Source organism: Chlamydomonas reinhardtii, chromosome 9, assembly GCF_000002595.2.
Source record: "Chlamydomonas reinhardtii strain CC-503 cw92 mt+ chromosome 9, whole genome shotgun sequence".
In the NCBI taxonomy this organism is placed as follows: domain Eukaryota; kingdom Viridiplantae; phylum Chlorophyta; class Chlorophyceae; order Chlamydomonadales; family Chlamydomonadaceae; genus Chlamydomonas; species Chlamydomonas reinhardtii.
In genome coordinates this window covers 6,438,491-6,460,284 of record NC_057012.1, presented here as the reverse complement: position 1 = coordinate 6,460,284, position 21,794 = coordinate 6,438,491, and the positions used below count along the sequence as shown (strand labels likewise).

Below are 21,794 nucleotides of genomic sequence, written 5' to 3'. Positions count from 1 at the left end.
AGACTGCAGGTTGGAAGAAATTGCAGGTTGGGAAGAATGCCGCGCTCAAGTTCTCCTCCGAAAGCCTAGTGACAGTTTGATAGCCGAGGGCGCGGAACTATAGCAAACAATGTACTCGCTATCATCGCGAGCACTGCAGCTGCTGCAGGAGAATGAGGCAGAGCCGGAGGACGATGTTGCGGAGCCCCGCCGAAAGCGGGGCCGGGGTGGCGCGGTGAGTTTCATTGTCACAGCACATACTGGCTCATACCGCAATCTGCCTCTGACTTGACTTGGTGCCCGCACAGGCCAGCCAGCAGCCTAAGCCCGCCACCTGGACATGGGTGAGCGCGCGCGCCCGCGGGGACCTCAGCTCATTCTCTTCCCCACTTGCTGGCGCTTGTCCTCTGGTGCTAAGCAGCACTGCTCGTGAAAATCACGTCGGCACATGCAGCCCCTGGGCACACCCCTGGAGTGCAATCCTAATGCGGTTACCCTACCCCACCCTGCCCACCGTCCACCTCAGCAGTGCACGCACACGCCGCCACCCTCGGCCCCCCGGTCAACACCCGATCCATTTCGGTCGCCCCTCGCGGCCCAATCCCTCCCCTTCCCCCCCCCCCCCGCGATCACCCTCTGCAGGTGATGACTCAGCTGATGGACCTGATGTGCCAGTACCCGGGCGGCCTGGCGGTGGGGCGGGATGGGAGTGTGGTCGAGGCTGGGGGATGAGGTGGGAGGGTGGGGAGGGGGGCGAGGGGCGACGAAGCAGGCGGAAGGGCGTCAGGATTGGTTCCATGGTTGGATAAGACGCTTAAACAACGCGGCGTCACATGTGCGGTGTGTCCCAATGCAACCCCTGCCCCCCTCCATTCCTTCGGCCCCTCCACCCCCTCGGCCCTCCACCCCTCCACCCCCTCCCCCTCCTCCACCCGCCACCAGGAGGCGGCGATCCTGACGGAGCTGCTGCAGCGCCGGCTGCGCAAGCAGGTGCGGCGGGAACCAGTGGAGGAGGGGAGGGGGCGAGGGCTGACACATGAAGGGGGCGGGGGAGGGCTGACTCATGGGGAGGAGACTGCTGACATGAGGGGGCGGGGGCTGACACATGAGGGTGGTGGTGGTGGAGGAGGGCTTCGAAGCAGGAGGGCACCCAATCAGGAGGGGTCTGCACAGCAGGGGTGCTCGCGCATGGGGGCCACCATGTGGTGTGTCATGACGACTAGGGCGGCCGGGGACGCACGAGCGACACCGCAGACTAGCCCCGGCTGTGCAGAGGCCGCTCCTGCAGGGGCCGGGGCCGGGGCACGGGCGCTGCTGGGCTGCAATACGCATGCGTGTCCCCTGTATTACTGTGCCTTGGCTACAACTTCACTTCTGAATTACTCATTGTTCATGAATGTACCCCCACCCCACCCCACATTGTGCCCTGCAGGGCAAGCCCGACTGCGCGGCGCGTAGTGACCCCAGCCCAGCAGCGCTACCTGCGCCCACTGCTGCTGCTACTGCTGCTGCTGCTACTGCTGCTGCCGCTACTGCTGGGGCCGCGGTCCTGGCTACAGTTGGTGCCAACCATGCCGCCGGGTTTGGGGAGTTGGCCGCCCTGCCGCGGCGCATGAGCCTGCAAGCACTGCTCAAAGGTGCGGCTGAGCGACACCAACAAGGATGTGGTTACACTTTACAAACTATTGGAAGATTTGCATGAATGCACCCTCGGCTTTGGGTCATTGCGATTTGCAGCTGGGTTGGGCTGAGAGGATGCTAACGTGATGACTTGACGAATTTCGACAAACCACCTTGACAGAACTTAGCTGCACATTTGCGTGGCATTGATGCCATGCCCGCTGCACGTGCCCGCTACCCTGTCGATGGCCGCAGTACATAACAAGCGGGGCGGGGCGGCGGAGGCGCAGCAGCACCAACAGTACGGCGGGGCGGCGGCGGCGGGGGCGGGGGCGGCGGCGGGCTCGCCGACCCTGGTGGTGCGGGTGTCGGACGTGGAGTGCGTGGCGCCGCCGTCCAAGAAGTGGGGCACCGGTGGGTAGGGTGGGTGGGCTTCGTGCCGTGTGGGCCGCGTGTGTGTGTGTTTGCGCGCCCTAGGATGGCGGGGGGGGAGGGAGAGCGGCAGACGAGGCGAGGGGGAGCAGGCGGGGGTCAAGCTTACCAAACCTGGCCCCCACTCTCTCTCTGTCTTGGGTGGCTGCTGGCTTGGACCAATGTCGTTGGCTGCTGCCCCCCCTCCCCTGCTGCGCCTTGCCGCGCCACGGCAGGTGCTCCCTACGAGACGCAGGGCGGGTCCTGGCTGCTGCGCCTACAAGAGGAGGAGGCGTACCAGCGGGAGCAGCGGGAGCAGCAGCAGCAGGCCAGGGGAGCCGGCGGCTGCGGCGATGGAGGTGCTACAGCCACAGGCAGGGGCGCTGCGGGGGCTGCTGCTACTGCCGCCATGCACCTGCACAGTGTGCTGCGGCTGTGTGTGCTGGGCAGCACCCCGTTGATAACAGGTGCGAGCCCGCCCACAGCCCCCGCTGGGTGCGTGTGCTGCCTGTTCCCAATGCTGTAACCTTGCACCCCCCGCTTTGTGTGTGTGCTGCCTCCGTGTCAGCGTTTCATCACGTGTCTCCGCACACCGCGGCAGGCAGCCGCATACCTGCCGCGCACTCGCACAATCCAGCGGGTGCTGACCGAAGACGTTACCTTCCTGACATTGTGTGTTTGCGACATGTGTGTACCGTGTGTATGTGTGTTGAAACGAAATGATATGTGTGTGTATATGTGTGTCTGTTCTCATGCAGCCGGCAGCCGCGTCCGCATCGGCGCCGTACCCATGCGGAGCTGCCCCTCTGGGCCGGCCGACACCCCGTGCGTGAGTCGGGCTGGGAGGGAGGGCGCTGCAGGGCTCTGCAGCGCTAGCCGGCCTAGGCCCCGGTGCGGGAGGGCCTCCGGTTTGAGGCCACAACTCGACTGGAGGCATCGGAAGGAGACTGCGTACTCATGAACTTATGAATTGAGCATGCTGGCTACCGTGTTCTGACGTACACTCGTACTCGCGCTTGCACCCACACCCACGCCACCAGGCGGCGAGGCTGCTGCCCAGTCGTGCACTGGTCCCCGAGCTGCCCCCCGCACTGGTGGGGCCGGCGGTGGCGATCTGGGCCAGCAGCAGCAGTGGCGGCAGTAGCAGTGATGGCAGTAGCAGTGGTGGCAGTAGCAGTGGCGGCGGTGACAGTGGCGGCGTTGGCGTTGCAGCTACAGCGGGCACCACAGACGCAAAGGCCTGGCCGCGCTTTGACGCGCTGCAGTACGGCGGCTGTGTTAATACCCTGGAGGAGGTGGGCGGGGGGGGGGGGACTGCCGCGTACTGGAAATGGACAATTCCAAAGAAACGGGGCTGTGGGAGAGCTGCCGCGAATGTGGAAATGGACGTACGCGGCGACAATGGGCTTTAGGAGATCCGCCGTGCTGCACTCGTGCGTGGTAGCCCTGGCCCTACTCCACTGCGCTTGCGCGCCCAAACTACCCAAGAAACCCAAAATGGCATCTCCTGCACATGTTTACCCATCACGCACCTGAGCGGCAACACATAATACCTTATCACTACCCGCCAACATCACCAACCGTCAGAACACACTCACTCCGCCGCACACACACACACACACACACACACACACACACACACACACACACACACACACACACACACACACACACACACACACACACACACACACACACACACACACGCAGGCTGTGGCCGGCGCCCTGGCTCATGTGCCGCCGGGGTCGGGCAAGCCCCTGCAGGGCTGGCTGGTGGCGCGGGTTGCGCCGGCGGGCGTGGGCCCGCCGCGCACCACGGAGGCGGGAGTGTACGACGGCCGCATGTGAGTCGCGTGGTGCCTGCATGTGATATGTGGGGGTGGGGGGGCTGGGGTGGGGTGGCGAGCAGGGCACAAGGGGTTGCTGAGCTTTGGGGTGCTGGAATGGGATACAGCCTGTGATTGCGGCATGAAATTGGGACGTAGGCGGTTAAGCGTGTTTTGTGGGGCGGGGAAATGGCCAGACAATCGTCAATTCTCCCTCCTGTTGACCCCGATTGCCCCCAGGCGACGGACCATCCTCCTGACAACTGCATTCCCGGCCTCCAGCCCAGCCCAGCCTGACGGCAGTAGCAACGGCAGCGGCAGCGCCGCCGCCGGCAGTAGCAGCAACGGCACGCCGCTGGTGCTGGTGGGAGACCAGGTGGCACTTGGCGACCTGCTACTGCCGGGCGAGCTGCTGGCGGTGTACGAACCCGTGGCTGTTGTCTACGAGGCTGCCACTGTCGCTACGGCTGCTACAGCCGGTTGTGGCGGCAGCAGCGGCGCTGCTACAGCCGCTGGAGGGGCGGGCAGCCCTCCGGGCTGTGGTGGTGGCGACGGAGGAACAGGAAGGCGGTGGGTGGAGTTCACAGCGACGGCCGACACGCTGGTGACCGTGCTGCCGCCCCCGCCCCCGGCCCCGGCGCCTTCGACCTCATCGCTGCCCCCGGCAGTAGCAGCAGGAGCGGCAGTAGCAGGGGCAGTAGCAGGGGCAGGAGCAGGGGCGGCCCTGGGCGAGGCCGGCCCTGCCGCCATGGATGTGGACGCCGGCCCGCTGGCTATAGCAGGCCGGACGGCAGTAGCATCTAATTCACCGCAGATTGGCGGGAGAGACCAGGCGGAGGCATTAGCAGCGGTGCTGCCTGCGGCAGTAGCAGCGGCGGCGCTGCCAGTCCATGCCGCCGCCGGCATTGCTGGTCTTCTGTCCGGGGGAGGGGCGCGGCCGGCGGCGGCGCTGCAGCACCAGCACCAACTGCAGCTACAGCCGCCGCCGCCGCAGCAGCAGCAGCCGCTGCTGCTGCTACAGCCGCAGCAGCGCACTGCGCTGGTCGCACGTGTGGAGGCCATACTGGGCTTTGCGAGTGGGTCGGCAAAGCAGACTGGGTGAGTGCTCTAGGCAGGGGGCCGGGGGGTTCCTCGCTGTGGTATGGGGTTTTGGCAACGCAGGCGGACGTTGTGGGTAGGAGAGTTAGGAGGGAGGAGAGGAGAGGGGTGGCTGGCGTTGCCTGGTGTCGTTATGGGGCACGCCGCCGGCATGTAGGAGCAGGAGCCCCCGGTGCACGCTTATTTACGTGACCTGGCCGTTGCCCATGTCCACGGAGGTGTGCTGTACATCGCATCCTCCTGTGGTCACGCACTTCGCGTATGACTTCATGTGTTACCAAAGGAAACGAGAGCCTGACTTGATGTGTGTGTGTGTGTGTGTGTGCGTCCGTTGGCGCAGGGGGCTGCTGCGGCTGCTGCTGAGCGACGGCAGCGGCGGACAGGCGGAGGCGGCCCTGCAGCTGGCCCGCGGCAGCAAGGCAAGTGCCCAGTGGGCTGCCTGTGGGGTGGTTGGGTGGTGGGGCTCGGCTGGTGGGGGGTGGGGTGATGCGGGGGGCGGTGCTGGTGGGGATTTGAGTCGGGTCGGAGGAGCGGACTGTGACGCAGGAGCTGCGTTCACCAGTGCAATGGTGTTAGGCTTCGCTGCCTCTTGCGCCGCACCCCCGGACCCCGCTGCTGTCTGTCTCCCACCCACCCCCGCCCCCAACATGGGCCTGCTGACACCTCCTAGCCGCCCGCTGTGCGCCCCTAGCCCCTCGCGCCCTCGCCCCTCGCGCCCTCGCCCGTTGCCCCCCGCTCATTCCTGTGTGCGTGTGTGATCGATGACGCCTCCTTGCCGACCCGGCCCTCCCGTGTCCCCCTTGCGGCCCCGTGCGTGTTTCGGCCTCATGCACCCCCTCATGCGCGCACTGCCCCACAGCTGCTGAGCCGCGTGTGGCCGGGCCACTGCCTCGTGCTGCTCGGCGCCACCCTCGCACCACCACACCCACCACCACCATCACCACCACCACCAGCACGGCAGCAGCAGCAGCACCAGCAGCACCAGCAGCAACACCATCCAAATCAGCCACCACAGCGGCTGCAGCTGCGCTGGGTGGAGGGCGAGGCGGGCGCCGAGCTGCACAGCCTCACAGCCATGCCCGCAGCCACCACCACCCCCGGACTGGTCAGGTACACATCCCTGGAGGCGCTGCGCAGGGCGGCTGTAGCAGCAACAGCAGCAGCAGCAGAGCCGGCGGTAGCAGAACCGGCAGTAGCAGCGGCAGCAGCGGGCCCGCCGCGCGGGGTTTGGCCGGCGGCTCAGCTGCGGGCGCTGGCGGCGGCGGCGGCGCAGCTGCCCGACCCACGGGCCAGCTGGCGCCGCCAGGTGCCGTACCTCAATCTGCCGTACGACAACGGCTGCATGGGCGCCGCCACCGCCGCCGCCAGTGGTGGTGCCGCAATGGCTGCAGCTGATTTGGGAGTGGCAGCCGGCAGTCTTGCTACTGCCGCTGCTACTGCCGACGCGCCGCACGGACCGGAGGTGGCGGCGGCGGCAGCGGCGGGTGGCGGCTTACTGATGGCGGCGCATGACGGCGGCTGCTGCTCGCTGGCGGCGGTGGCGCGCATTCGCTCGGTGCGCGTGGCAACACAGCGGGTGCACAGGTGAGGTGGGGTGTGACGTGGGGGTGACTCTAAACCAATCCGATCAGGAACAGAAGCGCTGCAAGGAGGAGGTGTAAGGTGGGGGTGGGGGTCTGGGGGAGTGGTTGGGGGTGAGTTGTGGGGTGCAGGGCGGACCGTCGGTAGTGCATGAGGCATGGTGTATGAGGCGGTGGGGCGAGGCGCCGGGGTTATGCGCCCGGGGGATAATAGGAGCGGTCCATGCGGAGTGCGGAGGGCAAGAGCTGCGTGGCGCTTGACGCTGCGGTAGCCATCGGGCGCAAGGGGTTGCCGCGGGCAGGCAACACCCGATGTGTTCGTGTCGTGATGATCCGGATTGACGCCGAGTGCGCCACAATGAAAACACCAATGGTGATGGAGCCGACGCACATGCATGCCGCGCGACATGCCGTGCCCGTTGTGCCCGCTGTCTGACCTGCAGGGCCTGCGGCCGGCCCGCCAGCCGTGTGGATCTGGATTTCGGTTTCATGGACCTGGACGAGGAGGCAGAGGCGGAGGCGGCGGCGGGAGGTGCAGGGGCGGCTAGTGGTGGAGGCAGCGGAGGTGCGAGCTGTGGGCCAGCGGCCGCCGCCCCGGCTGTCCTGGCGGTTCAGGACACGCCCAGCAAAGACCAGCGCATGGTGAGCGGTGGGTGCTGTACTGGGATGAGGGCACGGGGGGAGGGTGCGAGGGTGCTGTACGGGATGGTGGTGATGCGAGGGGTGCTGTACGGGGGTGCACGGAGGGGGGGTTGTAAGTACCAGCCCAAACAAAACAAAACCCAATGCAAAAGGGAAGGGGAGCATGGGAGGGGAGCCAAACCAGCGGAGCACCGGCAGAGGCGACATTTGTGGACCGTCTGAAGCTACGGTGTGGCTGCCGTACCTCCTCCCTGTCCACCGCCTGCTGCCTCGCTCGCACGCGCCTAAGGCCCGCGGCTCAAACCCCTCCTCCACCACCTGCACCCACCACCACGACCATGCACCCCCGCCCCTCCACCTCCACCTGCACCCGCGCAGGACGGGCTGTGGCACTGCGCCTTGTGCGGCCGCGACATCTCCGCGCCCGAGATGGAGTGGGCCTTCGCACCCGGCCGCCTGGAGCTGCTGCAGCCTGGAGAAGAGGAGCAGCAGGGGCAGGAGCGGGGGCAGCAGCAAGGGCAGCAGGGGCAGGAGCGGGAGCAGCAGCAGGGGCAGCAGCAGGGGCAGGGGCAGCAGGGGCAGGGGCAGGGGCAGCAGGGGCGGCGGCAAGAGGCGGCAGTGGAGGTGGTGGCGGACCCAGGCGCCCTGCAGGGGCTGTTGGGGTTGGGCGCTGCGGCCTTCCACGTGCTCAACACCGCCGGGCGGCAGAAGGCCATCGAGGTGGGTCCGTTCAACAGTCCGTTAAATCGCATACCATAGTGCGTGGCGCAGTCCGAAACGGTGTGTGGCGTGGGCTTGCAGACCCATCCGGCAACCCCCTGTCGATGCGAAAGCGGCTGCAACCGCAAAATCGCTCCCATGCCATCCTTCGGTTGCGGCGGCAGGCGCACATTGCGTTTCTTCCTTTCGGTAATCCTTGCCCTCTCCCTCACGTGCTCCCGCCCGCCTGCCTCCCCTCCTTCCCCTGACACACACAGCGTGCGCTGCTTGACGCCATCAGTCGGCAGTCCCGCCGCTTCGTGCTCTCCTTCTACCCCATGCCGCCTGCCGCCGCCGCCGCCACTGCAACGGCTGCTGCTACTACCACTACTGCTGCTGGCACTGCTACAGCCGGCCACCCCATCTGGCAGCTGCAGGGCGGCCACCCAGCAGGCGGCGCGCCGCCGTCAGTGGCGGCCGCGGCCCCTCTGGACTTCTGGGCTGTGGCGCAGATTCGCGGAGTCGACTTCGCCTAGCTTGCTGCTGATCCGCTGGTACCGTACCAAGTTTTGTGCATGTGAGTGGAGGAAAGTGGCTGTCATAACAGCAGCTATAGAGTGCGGCGCGGGGTTTGCGACTCTCAAGGTTGACGGGGAAAGGCGGGATGGAGCGCAGAGAAGGCAGGGTTTCCGGACAGCTGGTTAGGGTCCCGACTCCCGCCGGAAGGCCGAAACTCGACTTTTTTTCGGGCATCGGCCCGGGCGCGGGAAATGACTTGGCGTGGCACGCCTTCGATGCTGGCGCCGGTTGGGCGGCTGGGATTGGTGCCCATGATTCGTGTGGTTGCAAAGTGAGGCCTAGAAGGAGCGACGAACCGCGCCAGGTCTGCAGCGGCCCCAACCGGTTCGAAGTCGAGTGCGCTGAGTGGCAGTTGACATGTGAACCGCATCAGGGCATGTGCACAGCTACGTATGCACTACTAAACTTAATGCACTTGATTGTTTCCCTGCTTTGTGGAAGTCGGCTGTCCGTGCTCGCAACTTCCAAGTCTCGGTCGGTTTCAACTCAACTTACCACAGCGTGCGTTTTGCAGCGCGTAAATTGGCCTACGAATATTAGACAGCCATTTTGGCCTTTTTCGTTTGCCTCATGCAGGTAGAGTCCGAACGCAATCACACCCCGGCGGTTATGGCACTCGAGCGAAGTTGATGTTTTCTCGGTGAACAAATGACTGATAAAGCCCAATTTGTGGACTTCAAGGTAAACCATCCATTCTACTAAGACACCGACCTTTGATACCATCGATTTGACGCGTCCGCAGTTTGGGAAATCAACAGGCCTCGATATGCGCAACACCTGACCGAACAGCTCTTAGTACAATCATATATCACAAATTTAAGCATACGCTTGTTGATTTTGCAATCGCTATCAATAACGACATCGTCGAGTGCGTGCGAGCGAGCCGTGCGCGAGTAACTATGCGCTCGCTCCAGTTTAACACAGCGAGCTCGACTTGGCGATGCGTGTAGAGGTGAGCGTCTAGTCGTTGCGCCCTGATCGAATCGATGGGCAAAGGCCAGCAAGTCTGGTGATGCCGCTCAAATGGTGGGTTTTCGTCTAGGGCTTCTGCTGCACTCGCCACACCCTAGGGCACGCGCTGCTGTGGGTACCCGCCAATGCAAGCAAGCGACGCGCTCAGCCGCTTGCCCTTGGGGGATTCGTTTGGGGGCCGCCGCGAAACCACCCGAATTGTCGCCTGGATTGTGGTTCAGCTCGCGCTCAACGGCCAAGGTCAACGCCAACGGCATTCCTGGGTGCTGGAATTCAAACCTCCATACCAGTTTACCAAACAAACGCAGCGTTTTTGCTGACGCTTCAGTCGAGCGCGAGCCAACTTCCGCAAGTAGGACCTTGGCCTCTAGCCCAAGGCGACGTCCAGGCAGAAGGTTCCCCGTTCCCAGTCCTGACTTGGCTTTGGGTCCCTCCCCACCGCTGCGCTGCAATGCCTTTCATGCCACCGCCGCTTGACAGGAGGAGCGCCGAGGATGCACCAAGCAGCTTAGCTTTCCACCGGTCCCAGAAGTCCTGTCGTACGCTTTCGTACACTGTCACGTCAGCAACCGACGAGGACCGATAAGCTCGAGCCTCGATTTGGAAAGTTCAGCCTAGCCCACTGCAAACACGCGATCCGAACGCTGTAATTCACGCAGCATGGCGGACGGCGGCGGGCGCTTTCGCTCCGCTGCAGCCGACGGCGCTGCCGGTGCCGGCGGCGGAGGCAGCGGCGAGGCAGCAGGTGGCAGTAGCAGCACTGGCGAAATGTGGCTGCGGCGAGTACGGCCCACCACTGCGATGGGGGCCGAGGCCGCCGACGACGCCGGCGGCGGCCGTGCGCGCCAGCGGCGGCGGCTGGATGTGTCGCGCGACGGCGCCGCGGAGGTCTCAGCCGCAGGTAGCGGCGGCGGCGGCGGCGGCGCCAGCCCGGGTGGCAGTAGCAGCAGCGATGACGGCAGCAGCAGCAGCGGCTACGGCGGCGCATGCGCTGCTGGAGCCCTGGAATCGGCGGCGCGCGCAGTAGCACGGGCCAGCGGCGCAGCTAGCGCTACTGCCGCCGATACCGACGCCGCGGCGGCGCGCGTGACGCAGCTTGCAGCGGCTACAGCTCCCGAGGTGACAAAGCCGGTAACGGCGACAGCAGGCAGCGCTAGTGCCGTTGGCGGCAGCGGGCGTCCAGTAAACAACTCGGACCCGAAAATGCCACTTCCGGAACAGGCAAATCAGCCGCCGGCGCAGCAGCAAGAGGGACGGCGCAGTAGCAGCGGTGGTGGAGGTGGGGGTGGAGGTGGCGGCGGCGCCGTGACCACTGCGGCTGGAGGTGGGGGTGGAGGTGGCGGCGGCGCCGTGACCACTGCGGCTGCGGCATCCGCCGCCGCAGCAAGGGCCGCTGCAGCGCCCGCTGCTGCTACTGCCGCGACAGCCGATGCAGCAGCGGCCGATGGGCCGTGCGGCGCTGATGCGGTGTGCCACTGCGCACCCACGCCGCCGGCGTCATCGTCAGCTGCTACATCTACAGCCACTGCTACTGCTACAGCCACCACTGCTACAGCCACCACCGGCACCACTGCCACAGCCACAGCCTCGGCCGCAGGGGCTGCTGCTGCGGCGGCGGCGGCGGCGGCGGGGGTCTTGGGTGGCGCCTCGGCTTGCTGCTGCTGCTGCGAGCGCGAGGGAGGGGACAACGAAAGCAGGCCCGCAGCAGGGGGCGGCACGATCTGCCGTACTGCGGTGGCGGGCTCGGTGGAGGCGGCACCAGCGGCACCGGCGGCGGCGGCGGCACGGCGGACCAGCAGCGGATGTGCTACTGCCGCCGCTGTGGTCGCCACGGCCGCCGCTGCACCCGCTTCTCCAGTCGCCGCAGCAGGTGCGCGCCCCGCCGAGGCGCTTGCGGCCGAGGCCCTGACCGGTGCTACTGCTACTGCAGCTGCTTCTCCTCATGCTACTACTGCTGCTACCGGTGATGGGGACGCTGCCGCTGCCGCTGCCGACGGTGCTGCTGGCTGCTACAGCCAATCTCTGGTGCTGGGTTCGCCGGCAGGAGGAGGCGGTGCGGAGGGCGGTGAGGAGGCTACTGCGGAGGTGCGGCGGCAGCGGCGGCTGCTGTCGCTGGGGCAGGGGCTCTCGCGGCGACTGAGGAGGGTGCAGGTGCGTGCGTGCCAGTAGAGGCGTGTGCCGTGTGGCGTTACGACATGCATGGGATTTGTTGACATGCTTGCCCACACTGTCGTTTCCTCTCTTGTGCTTTCTAAACCCCAACCAAACCCCAACCATAACCCAACCCAACGCAACCTGTGCCGCCATGTTCCACATACCGCCGTCCCTGCGCCCACAGGTCCTGCGCAGTCAGTTGGGCTGCCTGGAGTCCCAACTGGGATGCCAGCTGCACGCCTGCCTGGAGGCCCTGCACGACGTCCGAGCAGCCGCCGCCCGCGCCGCCCTGTCCGCCGCCGCCTCCGCAAACGCTGCCGCTGGCCTGCCGCTCCCGCTCCAGCAGCAGCAGCAACAGCAGCGGTTGCTCGCCGGCCGCCGCGGCGACCAACAACACCACCAGGGGACCGCCGCGCAGGCCCATGCCCAGGCACTGGCGCAGGCGCAGGCGCAGGCCGCAAGGGCTGCCGCCGCAGCTGCCGCGGCGGTGGCGGCGGCGGATGGGGGGCTGCGCGAGATCTCCGCCGCCGCGGCCGAGCTAGGGCTGCTGGGGTTGGGGCTGGGGCTGAGTGGCGGCGGCGGCAGCGGCAGCGATGGGTACGGACCGGTGCCGCTGCTGACGGCGCCACCGGCATCGGCGGCATCGGCGGCCGCGGCAGCTTTGGGAGGTAGTGCGGTGGTGGGGCCGGCGGGAGGCGGCAGCAGCGGCAGCCGGCGTGCGTCTGCGTCCGGGCATGGGGAAGTGGAGGACACGCACCCACCGCTGCCGCAGCACCAGCAGCAGCACCAGCACTTGCCCAACCTGGAGCGCAGGACCGCCTTGCTACCGCCTGCAGCTGCTGCTAAAGCTGCTGGCGTTGGCGCCAGCGGCAGTAGCAGGGACTGCAGCCCGCCGCCGCCGCCGCCGCCATCGCAGCAGGGCCTGCTGCCAAGGGGCAGTAGCTGCAGTGAGGCGCTGGCGGCGTTGGAGCAGCAGCTGGGGCTGCAGCCGCCGCCGCCGCACCTGCTGCTACAGCAACAGCAGCAGCAGCAGCCCCAGAGGGATGCAGCCGGCGATATGAGCGATGCGTTCATCTGGCGCCGCCGCAGCAGCAGCACCAACGGGCTCGTCGGGACCGGTGGAGCCGGAGCCGGCGGCGGTGTTGGCGGCGGCGGCGGTGTTGGCGGCGGCGGTGGGGCCTGTTCCCAGTTGGGTACGCCGAAGCCGCCTTCGCACACGCTGTCACAAGACGGTGGTGCCGCCGCTGCTGCCGCGGCCGCTGCCGGCGTCACTGCCAGCGCTTCGCCCTCGAAGCCTGGATTGGGCATCACGGCCGGCGCCCTTGGGGCATGCGATGAGGAGCCCGCATTGCCAGCGCCCGCCCACTCCGCCGCCGACGCCAGCGGCGGCGACGTCGCAGCAGTCTGCGGCCTCCGCGGTGGAAGCGGCGGCGGTGCTGCCGTGAGTGGAACGTGCCGCGGCGGGTTGGGCGTGCCGGCTGGTGGTGGCGGGTTTGACACGGCGGCGGGACACGCGCGGCAATCGGCCCTGATGGAGCTGTTGGCTGCAGCGCTGCGTGAGCGAGCTGCCTCCGCATCCGCCGCCACCAGCGATGGAGCCGCCGGTGTGGTAATCGGATCCACCGGTGGCGATGTGTACGTTCGGCCGGGTGCCGGTCTGGGCGGTGCGGGCCCTGTGGCTGCGGCAGCGGCGGCGGCTGCTGGCGTCGCAGTTAGCGGTGGCAGTGGCGGTGGTGTTGGTGGTGGCGGGTCCAGCGCACAGCAGGAGTGGTCCGAGCTCACGTGGCAACAGCAGCAGCAGGAGCACCAGCGGCAGCGGCGGCAGCTCCAGCAGCAGCAGCGGCAGCTGCAACTGCCGCTGCTGCGGCCCGTCAAGCCCACTGTGGAGCCCTACCACCAGCAACGCCAATACCAGCAGTACCGCCAGCAGCAGCCGCTGCCGTCAGGGCTCCCTTTTAGCAGCATCAACGGCGGCGGCGGCGGCGCTGACAACCAACAGCAGCACCAGCAACAGAAGCAATGGTACCTGTACCAGCAATACCAGCAGCAGCAAAGTGGACGGAAACGCGCATCCGAGGGTGCATGCCTCCACCCCAACAATGCGGCGGCGGCGGCCGCTGCGGGATTCGCCGAGTCCTTAGAAGTCAAGGGCCCGTCGGCCGCCCGCCGCCGCTGGTCTGATAGCGGCGCCAGCGGTGGTGGGGGCGGTGGCGACGACGAGCTGCTAGCAGCAGCAAGGCAGCCAGGGCCGTTTATGATGCAGGCAGCCATTGCGCGTCGGCCGCCGCAGCCGCAGCCGATGACGCCGCCGGCGGCCGCTGCTGCTACTGCCGCCACTGCCGCTACTGCTGCTACTGCCGCTTGCATGGGCCGTGGGCTCGGCGGCGCTGACGGCGGCGGGGCCATGGCGGCGGGGCCGCAGCTACCCGCCGGGCTGCACAGCAGCAGCTCGGCAACGCGGAGCAGCGCTGCTGACCGGGGTGGTGGCGGCGGTGGCGGCGGTGGCACACGGCGCTACTCCGACACCGGCATCGGCGTGGCTGGCTGCTTTGCAATCGACGGCGGCGTGGGCGGCGGCGGCGGCGTCAGCGGCGGCGGCGGTGTTAGTGGCGTCAGCGGCGGCGTCAGCGGTGGCGTCAGCGGCGTCAGGCGGGCAGCCGGCACAGCTGGCCATGCGGGTGCCTCCGCCACCGGCGTCAAGCGGCGTTGCAGCGAGGCAACGGCGGCGGCGGCGGCGGCGGCGGATCCCCAAGGAGGAGGCCTCGCCGACGGAGACGCGGCCCGGTCTGCGGCGGCGGCGGCGCGGCGGCTTCACACGGCGGCAGTGCAGGCGTCAGCGGGGGTGCTGAGTGGCGGCAGCTGGGTTGCGGCCGCATCGCCGCCGCCATCGCCTCGTCCCCAGCAGCAGCAGCAGCAGCAGCAGCCCTCAGTGCTGCAGCACATGCAGCTGCTGATGCAGCGGTCGCGGCCGCCGCTGCCGCATGCTGCTACTGCTGTGACTGCTGCCACTTCTGCTGGTGTTCCCGCTGCTACTGCTGCTGCTACCGCTGCGCCGCCAGCCCACCCCCGGCCGCCACCGGCGGCTGCCTGCCACGCACACAGCAGCTGGCGCCCCCACCTCCAGCCGCACCAGCAGCAGCTGCAGCCGTACAGGGGGCAGCAGCAGCACCACCACCACCACCACCACCACAGGCAGCTGCAGCAGCTACAGCAGCGGGGGCAGCAGCTGCAGCAGCAGGGCCAGCTGCAGCACTTCGCACAGCAGCAAGCACGCGAGTGGCAGCAGCAGGCGAAGCGGCCCAGGCTACTCGAGTCTGCTACTGCTGCTGGCGACGCCAGCAGTGCAGGTAGCGCCGGCGCGGTGCGGGCGCACGGCGACGACAACGGGGCGCGTGCGGCCGTGACTGCCTCAGCCGCGGCGGCGGCCGCGGCTGCACACCTGCTGCGCCTGCAGCAGCGGCAGTCTCAGCAGCAGCAACAGCAGCTTCAGCACCACCAGCAGCAGCTTCAGCAGCTGCAGCGGCTGCAGCAGCAGCAGCAGCGGCAGCAAGCGGCGCAGGAGCAGGAGCGGGAGCGGGATCCGCGGTGGCTTCCGAACACACCATCCCAGCGCGCCTCTGATACTGTCGACGACAACGCCCGGCAACAACAGCTGCGCCTTCCACACCAGCTGCAACCCGCCGGCCAAGATGACCGCGTGGCGGTGCAATGCCCGCCGCCGTCGCCGCCCATCCACACCAACCACGCGGGCGACTTGGGAGCGGGCGGCATGGCGGGAGGGGCGCGCCGGAACCCTCGCATGGCCGCGATTGCGATGGCAGCTGCTGCGGCGGCGGCGGCGGCAAGTGCGGCAAGTGCCGGGCGCTTGCAGGCACAGGCGGCGCCGCCTCCGCTCACCGGGGGCATCAGCCCTCCTCTCACCGGGGGCATCAGCCCTCCTAGCCCTCCGCAGCCTGTCACAGCTGATGCCAAGGCCGGTGTGAGGCAGGTGCTAACTCCTAGCGCTGACGCCGGCGGCGGCATGGGAGCGGCAGCGGAGACAGCCGTTGCACGAGCGGCGGCGGCGGCGCCGGCGGCGGCGTCACCCGTGCTGGGTGTGGATTCAGGCTCAGCGGCGGCGGCGGCAGCGGTGGCGGCGGCGGCGGAGGCGGTGTTGGGACTGTTGAAACTGCAGCAGCACCCAGCAGACGGGGTATGATCAATATTTACGACATGAAGGCAGTGTGATGGTGGGATCGGCATGCGTGGACGACGGGGCATACGCATATTACTAGTGACAGCCGCTGGGTGAGTCAAGGTATCTGACACGTGCGGTATGCGTGTGTAAGAACCGCATGGATTGAGAGTCCGCCCTCACAGCAGTAGCAGCAGGGCTGGAGTAGCTAACAAGCCGCATGTTACCATGGTAAGGTGTGCTGGCACGGACAGGTAGCGCTTGCTTGTTGCCCGCAAGGAAACAGCGCTGGACGAGCTGGGTATGCAATGGCAGCCTAGGGTGCTAGGTGACGGCGGCATTGTTATGACTTAGGGTGCGCTGAGTAGCGATGGCATTGTTGCGACTTACAAGCAAGCATTGCGAGTATGGATTCACGTGCCAATCAACAGACTTTACAACTGATGATGCAGGACCGAAGGGCCAGAGCGGGCGGGCGGGCAAGACCCCAGCCCATCTTCACCCCACCTAGCGCGGTTATTCTTCCCTTCCTCCCGCACCTTGTATGGCACGGTACTTTTTTGTGCAGCATGCAATTCTGCGTGTGCCTATTCCAAGAAGACTCCTTCCCACGCCCCGGTATCGGGATTCTTTCTTTTGGGGGTAGGGACTAGGGAGGGAATTTGGTGCGGCGCGCGGCCAAGTTTGGCCCGGTACGTGCGTATGTGCGGGGCCCAGTGCGCCCGAGCAGCCAGCGCCCCAGCATTGCGTGCGTGCGCGTGTGGGCCGCATAATTGCTTCGCGCCAGCCATGCGCTAGCCTTTTTGTGAGAGAGGACAAAGGCGCTATGGTGTGTGTGAGCTCACAAGGGCAATGAGTTTCGCGTGGGGCGGGTGTCGTCCCGTCATCGCATCCCTACAGGGCGGACGGATGCGCTTACTTCTGGCTGGCGGCTAGGTGTGTGCACACACTTTACGTCATCTGCAATTGGGTTGCGAGTGTGTGTGTGTGTGTGTGTGTGTGTGTGTGTGTGTGTATGTGTGTGTGCGCGCGCGTGTGCGTGTGATGGCAAAGGGCGTGCTTACTTTAGACCATTTATTGAGCAAGTGTGCTGCTGGAGCTACTCATCGAGTATCGAGTCAGGGTGCACGTGTCATGCCACACATTCTTTCCACACTTTCCACAGTAACCACGTCGCCCCTTGGACAACCTGCACGAGCGCACGTTTGGACCGCCAACTAATGAAGTGAAGTAACAGCGCATGAAGACAATGCATCGATATTCCCCGGTGTGTAACATAACGATGTGCAGTAACCCGAGGCTGTGCCGCTAGCTGCGTGAACAACGGTGTGCTTGCCTTGTGCGTGCCATCACTTTGTGAAAGCGGCTCAGGGCTTTTTACTGGGCGCAGGGACCAGGGGCGTGAGCCGGGAGGTAAGACACTCAGGCCACACCACTCCAGTCGTGCAGACAGCAGCTGCCGTACAGTCCTGCATGAATGGGGGCTGGCGCTGCTGCTGCGGCTCACAGCCCTAGCGAGCGTTTCCTACTACTGTTTCCGATGGGAAAATGGGGAATGGTGTCACGCCCGGGCAAACCGACAGCCTGATGACATGCCACAGTACAAGAGCGCGTCAGCGTCAGCCAATGCGCCAACCGCGCCTGCCGGATCCAGAGCTTGCATCTTCATGGGGTAGGTCGCCGCCGCTGGCGAGAAGGGCCCTCTGGTACTCAGCGAGATTCGGGGACCGTATGCAGCCCGTGTATGCAGCCCCACGCGGCGAGAGTGCACCCCTGGAAATGCCCAATCTTTCTTCCGCAATTAATCTTCCGCTCACCGAACATGCAAGCCCTGGCCGGATTGACTGGGCAACAGGACCCCGCAGCCACACTAGCAGAGGCACTAACCCGGCACGCGGCCAAATGGAGTGTCTGCTGTAGCTCCGCGAAGTACTGTAACAATGTTGCACCGAGCAGCACGCATTGAAACTTTCCATCTTCGGAGTCCAGTGGACTCCTTACGGTCCCACGATGCTCCTGCTGTGCAATGGTGCCGATACCTATTGACTGACACCCATGTACGAACCCCGCAACTCGGTACAGTAACTCCGGCGTTCGACCAGCCGCGTACTCCTGCCCTGCCGTTGCAAGTTGTGTGCCATCTGTTGGGTTCTGGGAATCAGCTGCACCCTACGGGACTTTACCAACCTGCCTTACCACTGTCCCACCGCACACCCATGTACGATAGTCCTGCGCGCCGCCGTGCGGAGGTGCCGCCGACACTACCAACCGATGTTCTATACATGCACCGTACACACCCCGATGCGTCTGAGCACGAGCCGCTGATGGCGAGCCCACAAGCCCACAGCCACAGCGAACTAACACCACACGGCGGTAGCTAGCTGGTCTCAAGCCGGAATGCGCCTGCCTGCTTGCCTGCCTGCCTGCCTGCCTGCCTGCCTGCCTGCCTGCCTGCCTGCCTGCCTGCCTGCCTGCCTGCCTGCCTGCCTGCCTGCCTGCCTGCCTGCCTGCCTGCACGTGAGCCCCCGCCCACACCGCCCACCGCTACACCGCAGCCTCCCATCAACTCCACCTCTCCCCAGCAAGTCTCTGCGCCTCTCTGGTCGCCATTGCGCACATGCCTACCGTACCGTACTCACCGACGCCCTCGCATTCGGCTGCATCGTGCCCAATTGGCTTGGCCCAAGCACGCTCTCCATCACACCCTTCAGCCCAGCAACCCAGCTCGCAGCCCACCGCCGTCATGGGCAGGCCAGGTGTCAGCATATGTCGTGCGCCAATCCAGTCACCACGCGGCGGCGCGGCGCCAGCAGCTAGCCCAGCACCCTCTCCACCAGCAGCCGCCGCGCCGCCGCATGCAGCTGTGCCCGGCCCGCCAGCAGCGCGGCAAACACCTGTGTAGGCACACAGGCGACACAGGCGGCGCACAACGTGACGCGCGAAGAACATGCATGTGTGGTTGCTTTGTGAGCGTACGACTGTACGTGCTTGTGTGCGAGCACGCGTGACACTGCGGTCGCTGTTCTAACACTACTGTTGGGTGTAGGTCAGGGTCTGAGGCATGTACGGTATGCGGGTGCAAGGTCACAGGAAGCACATTGGTCCTGACGCCCCCCCGAGCTGAGACCCCGGCCGCAGGAGGTTGGGATAGGGCAACGCGCACGAGCATACACACACTACTGCCGTGTGGCAGCACCCGCTGCTGCAGTTGCCCATCACCACCATCCGCCACCGCTGCAGGCGCCCACCAGACGATCACCCACCAGGCCACCAGCCACCAGACCACCAGCCACCAGACCACCACCCGCAAGGCCACCAGCCACCAGACCACCACCCGCAAGGCCACCAGCCACCAGACCACCACCCGCAAGCGCACGCAGGCAAACAGGAGCGGATGATGCGACCAGGGCACACACCAGGGGACAGGCACGGACGGCTCTAACCCTCTTCCTTTTGTGCTTTCCCAAAGGCAACACACAAATACCGTGCATCACATGCCCTGTCTTTGCGCTTTGGCTTTGCCTTCCTTGTGCTTTTTAACACACGCACGGCAACACCCTTGCACGTACCTGGTCGGGGTCATCCACAGTCGAGTACAGGAGACGAAAGAACTCGGAATGTCCGGGGTACTCGCCGTGGCCGCCCCCGGTCCCGCCCCCGCCCCCGCTGCCGCCCCCGCTGCCGCTGCCGCCCCCGCCCCCGCTGACGCTGCCGGGGCGCCTGCGGCTGTCCCTAGGGCCGCCGCCGCTATTGGTGTTGCCTACCCTGCCACCCCTGCAGCCGCCCTCCTCCCCCGCTGCACCGGTCACCGTTGCTGGTATTGGTGCATCCGCTGCTGCTGCTGCTGCTGCTGCTGGTGCATCCGCTGCTGGTGGTGGTGGTGGTGATGCTGCTGCATAAGCTGCAGCTGCCGCGCCTGCTGCTGCCCCCGTTGGCGGCGGCTCCGACCTTCTCACGCGCTTCACACACGGGGACGCCTGACCCTCATTCTGTGCCTCGGTACCGCTGCGCTTAAGCCGGTTGGCAACCCCTTTCCCATCCCCAGGGCTTGCCTCTGGCGCACCTGTCCCGTCTTCGTCACCCCTTTCGCCCTTCCCCACCGCCTCTTCCTCCTCCTCCTGCTCCTCCTGCGCCTGCTCCTCCTCCGCCTCCACCTCCTCCTCTGACCCCAGCCGGTCAAACGCCCGACTCAACAACGCCGCCGCCGCCGGCACTCGGCAGCACGCGCCCAGCAGCGCCGCCGCTGCCGCCGGTTGAGACACGCACAGAACGTGCAGAGCCTCTGCTAGCAGCACGTGCGGCGGCCGGCTGCGGCTGCGGCGGCGGCTGGGGCGGCGGCAGCAGCGCGCGGCCTGTCCAAAAGAGGTGGCGGCTGCTGTGGCGGCTGCTGTGGCGGGCTGTGGTTGAAACTCCGGTGATGCGCCCTGCTGGTGAGACTGCGGCTGTAGCGGCTGCTGCTGCGGCGGCTGTAGCGGCTGTAGCGGCGGTGGCGGCTGTAGCAGTTGTGGCTGCTGCTGCTGCGGCGGCGGCGGCAGGAGTATGTGCGCCAGGGCGGCCGCCACCGGGCAGCCGGTCAGACCCAGGCTGGCGGCGGCGCCGGGGGGCAGCAGCAGTAGCAGGCCCGCGGTCAGGTCCAGGGGCTGGTGGGGCTGGTGGGGGTGGTGGGGGTGCTGCTGGTTCGCTGGACCGGCGCCGTGGCCCGCTGCGGCGAGCTCCGCCGCCGCCGGCACCTGCGCTGCACCCGCGCCGGCGCCGGCGTGTGTGCGGCACACGGCACATACCGCGCCGCACAGCGCCGCCGCCGCCGCCGCGACCTCGGCATCGGCGGCCGCGGCTCCCGCGGGTCCTCGCCCCGCCGCCATGCTACTGCCATCGGCTGCCGCCGCTGCCGCCGCCGGGCCCAATCCCTCAAGTGCGGGCCCTACAGCAGTTGTCGCTGCAGCAGCTGGATGCGGCGGCGGCGGAGGCCACATTGGCGGTGGCGGCGGCGCTACAGCCGCCGCCCGCAGCAGTACTTCCGCAATGTCCTCGACCGCCGCCGCCGCCAGCTGCCGCAGCGCGAATAGATTGGATATCCCCGCACCGAAACCGCCGGCTGTAGCGCCGCCACTGCTACTGCCGCCGCCGCCGCCGCCACTGCCAGTAGCAGTGCTGCAGCCGCCGCCGCCAGCACCGTTACTGCCGGCGCCGCCCGGCATCAGCCCTTTCCACCCTGGGGTGGCGGCACCGACGCTGCCGGGGCGGCGGCGGCGGCAGCGGCGACGGAATCCACCGCCGCAGCTCTTGCCCCCTCCGCCGCCGGCGTCTCTCCTTGTTGAGCCCCGCCCAGCTTCCCAACACTCCCAGCACCGCCCACTGCGGCCCCCTCCGCCGCCCCAGCTGCGACTGCCGCCGCCCCCGCTGCTACTGGCGCCGCCCCCACTGCTACTGCCGCCGCGCCCGCCGCTACTGCCGCCGCCCCCGCCGCCAGCATCTCGCCCAGCCCGCTCTTCCACCAGTAGTTGACGGCAATGGTGACACACGGCCCGCTGTCCACCTAGAGGGGTGTGTGTGGAGGCGGCAGTAGCAGCAGCAGCAGCAGGCGGCAGTGGCAACGGCAACGGCAGTAGCAGGAGAAGGAGTGGTAGGCATTTGGCACCAAGCGCAAACAGGAGAGCTACGCCTATTCAGACCCATTCCCCCCCACACCCCCACCCATTCCCCCCCCATACACACACGTGCCTGGTGCCACCAGCCCTCCGGCAGGAACAACGCATCGCCCGCCTGCCCGGCACACACAGGGGCACACAATGGGACAAATGCACGGTTGGAGCCACTCGCGCACACACACACACACACATTGGGACACACACACATTGGGACACACACAAGGGGACACGCAGGGTCACACACAGCGAGACCGGGCACACGCAAGGTTGCAGTTATAATTGCAGTGACAGTTACAGATGCTGCGGAAGTAAACCCCCGTAATAGTTACACAAATTCCTCCACCTCCCCACGCCCCTGCAATCTCCCCGGCGCAGCGGACACCCGCCCCCTGCACTGCCCCCCTTAAAATGT

The 21,794-nt window shown here is 66.9% G+C and overlaps 3 protein-coding genes across 3 annotated transcripts in view; 2 read left to right on the top strand and 1 right to left on the bottom strand.

The window, feature by feature from the left end:
• Nucleotides 1–16: 16 nt before the first annotated feature.
• Nucleotides 17–9,135, top strand: CHLRE_09g407150v5 (uncharacterized protein). Its single transcript, XM_043066199.1, has 16 exons — nt 17–214; nt 288–323; nt 622–672; nt 922–969; nt 1,412–1,616; nt 1,855–2,013; nt 2,247–2,477; nt 2,769–2,839; nt 3,051–3,305; nt 3,721–3,854; nt 4,077–4,934; nt 5,275–5,353; nt 5,794–6,518; nt 6,958–7,156; nt 7,535–7,876; nt 8,134–9,135. The coding sequence occupies exons 1-16, from the start codon at nt 110–112 to the stop codon at nt 8,389–8,391; spliced, it is 3,756 nt and encodes a 1,251-aa protein (XP_042921495.1). The 5' UTR covers nt 17–109; the 3' UTR covers nt 8,392–9,135.
• Nucleotides 9,136–9,286: 151 nt separating this feature from the next.
• On the top strand, nt 9,287–17,021 carry CHLRE_09g407120v5 (uncharacterized protein). The gene is made up of 2 exons (XM_043066198.1): nt 9,287–11,557; nt 11,745–17,021. Exons 1-2 carry the CDS (start codon nt 10,067–10,069, stop codon nt 15,756–15,758), a joined length of 5,505 nt encoding a protein of 1,834 aa, XP_042921494.1. The 5' UTR covers nt 9,287–10,066; the 3' UTR covers nt 15,759–17,021.
• A 633-nt stretch (nt 17,022–17,654) lies between these two features.
• Nucleotides 17,655–21,794, bottom strand: part of CHLRE_09g407110v5 (uncharacterized protein) — a 7,342-nt gene continuing 3,202 nt past the window's right edge. Inside the window, exons 7-10 of the mRNA XM_043066197.1 lie at nt 21,456–21,497; nt 21,075–21,270; nt 19,304–20,946; nt 17,655–18,628 (exon numbers count right to left, since the gene is read on the bottom strand). Coding sequence (XP_042921493.1) covers nt 18,548–18,628; nt 19,304–20,946; nt 21,075–21,270; nt 21,456–21,497 — 1,962 coding nt within the window. The 3' untranslated portion in view covers nt 17,655–18,547. The remainder of the gene's footprint in view (nt 18,629–19,303; nt 20,947–21,074; nt 21,271–21,455; nt 21,498–21,794) is intronic.

Bases quoted from the DNA above. Each gene is read 5' to 3' on its own strand.
- CHLRE_09g407150v5 (XM_043066199.1), top strand. From the start codon at position 110: ATGTACTCGCTATCATCGCGAGCACTGCAGCTGCTGCAGGAGAATGAG. The intron at 673-921 runs GTGGGGCGGGAT...ACCCGCCACCAG, and splicing joins AGTACCCGGGCGGCCTGGCG to GAGGCGGCGATCCTGACGGA. The intron at 6,519-6,957 runs GTGAGGTGGGGT...TCTGACCTGCAG, and splicing joins GCAACACAGCGGGTGCACAG to GGCCTGCGGCCGGCCCGCCA.
- CHLRE_09g407120v5 (XM_043066198.1), top strand. From the start codon at position 10,067: ATGGCGGACGGCGGCGGGCGCTTTCGCTCCGCTGCAGCCGACGGCGCT. The intron at 11,558-11,744 runs GTGCGTGCGTGC...CTGCGCCCACAG, and splicing joins GGCGACTGAGGAGGGTGCAG to GTCCTGCGCAGTCAGTTGGG.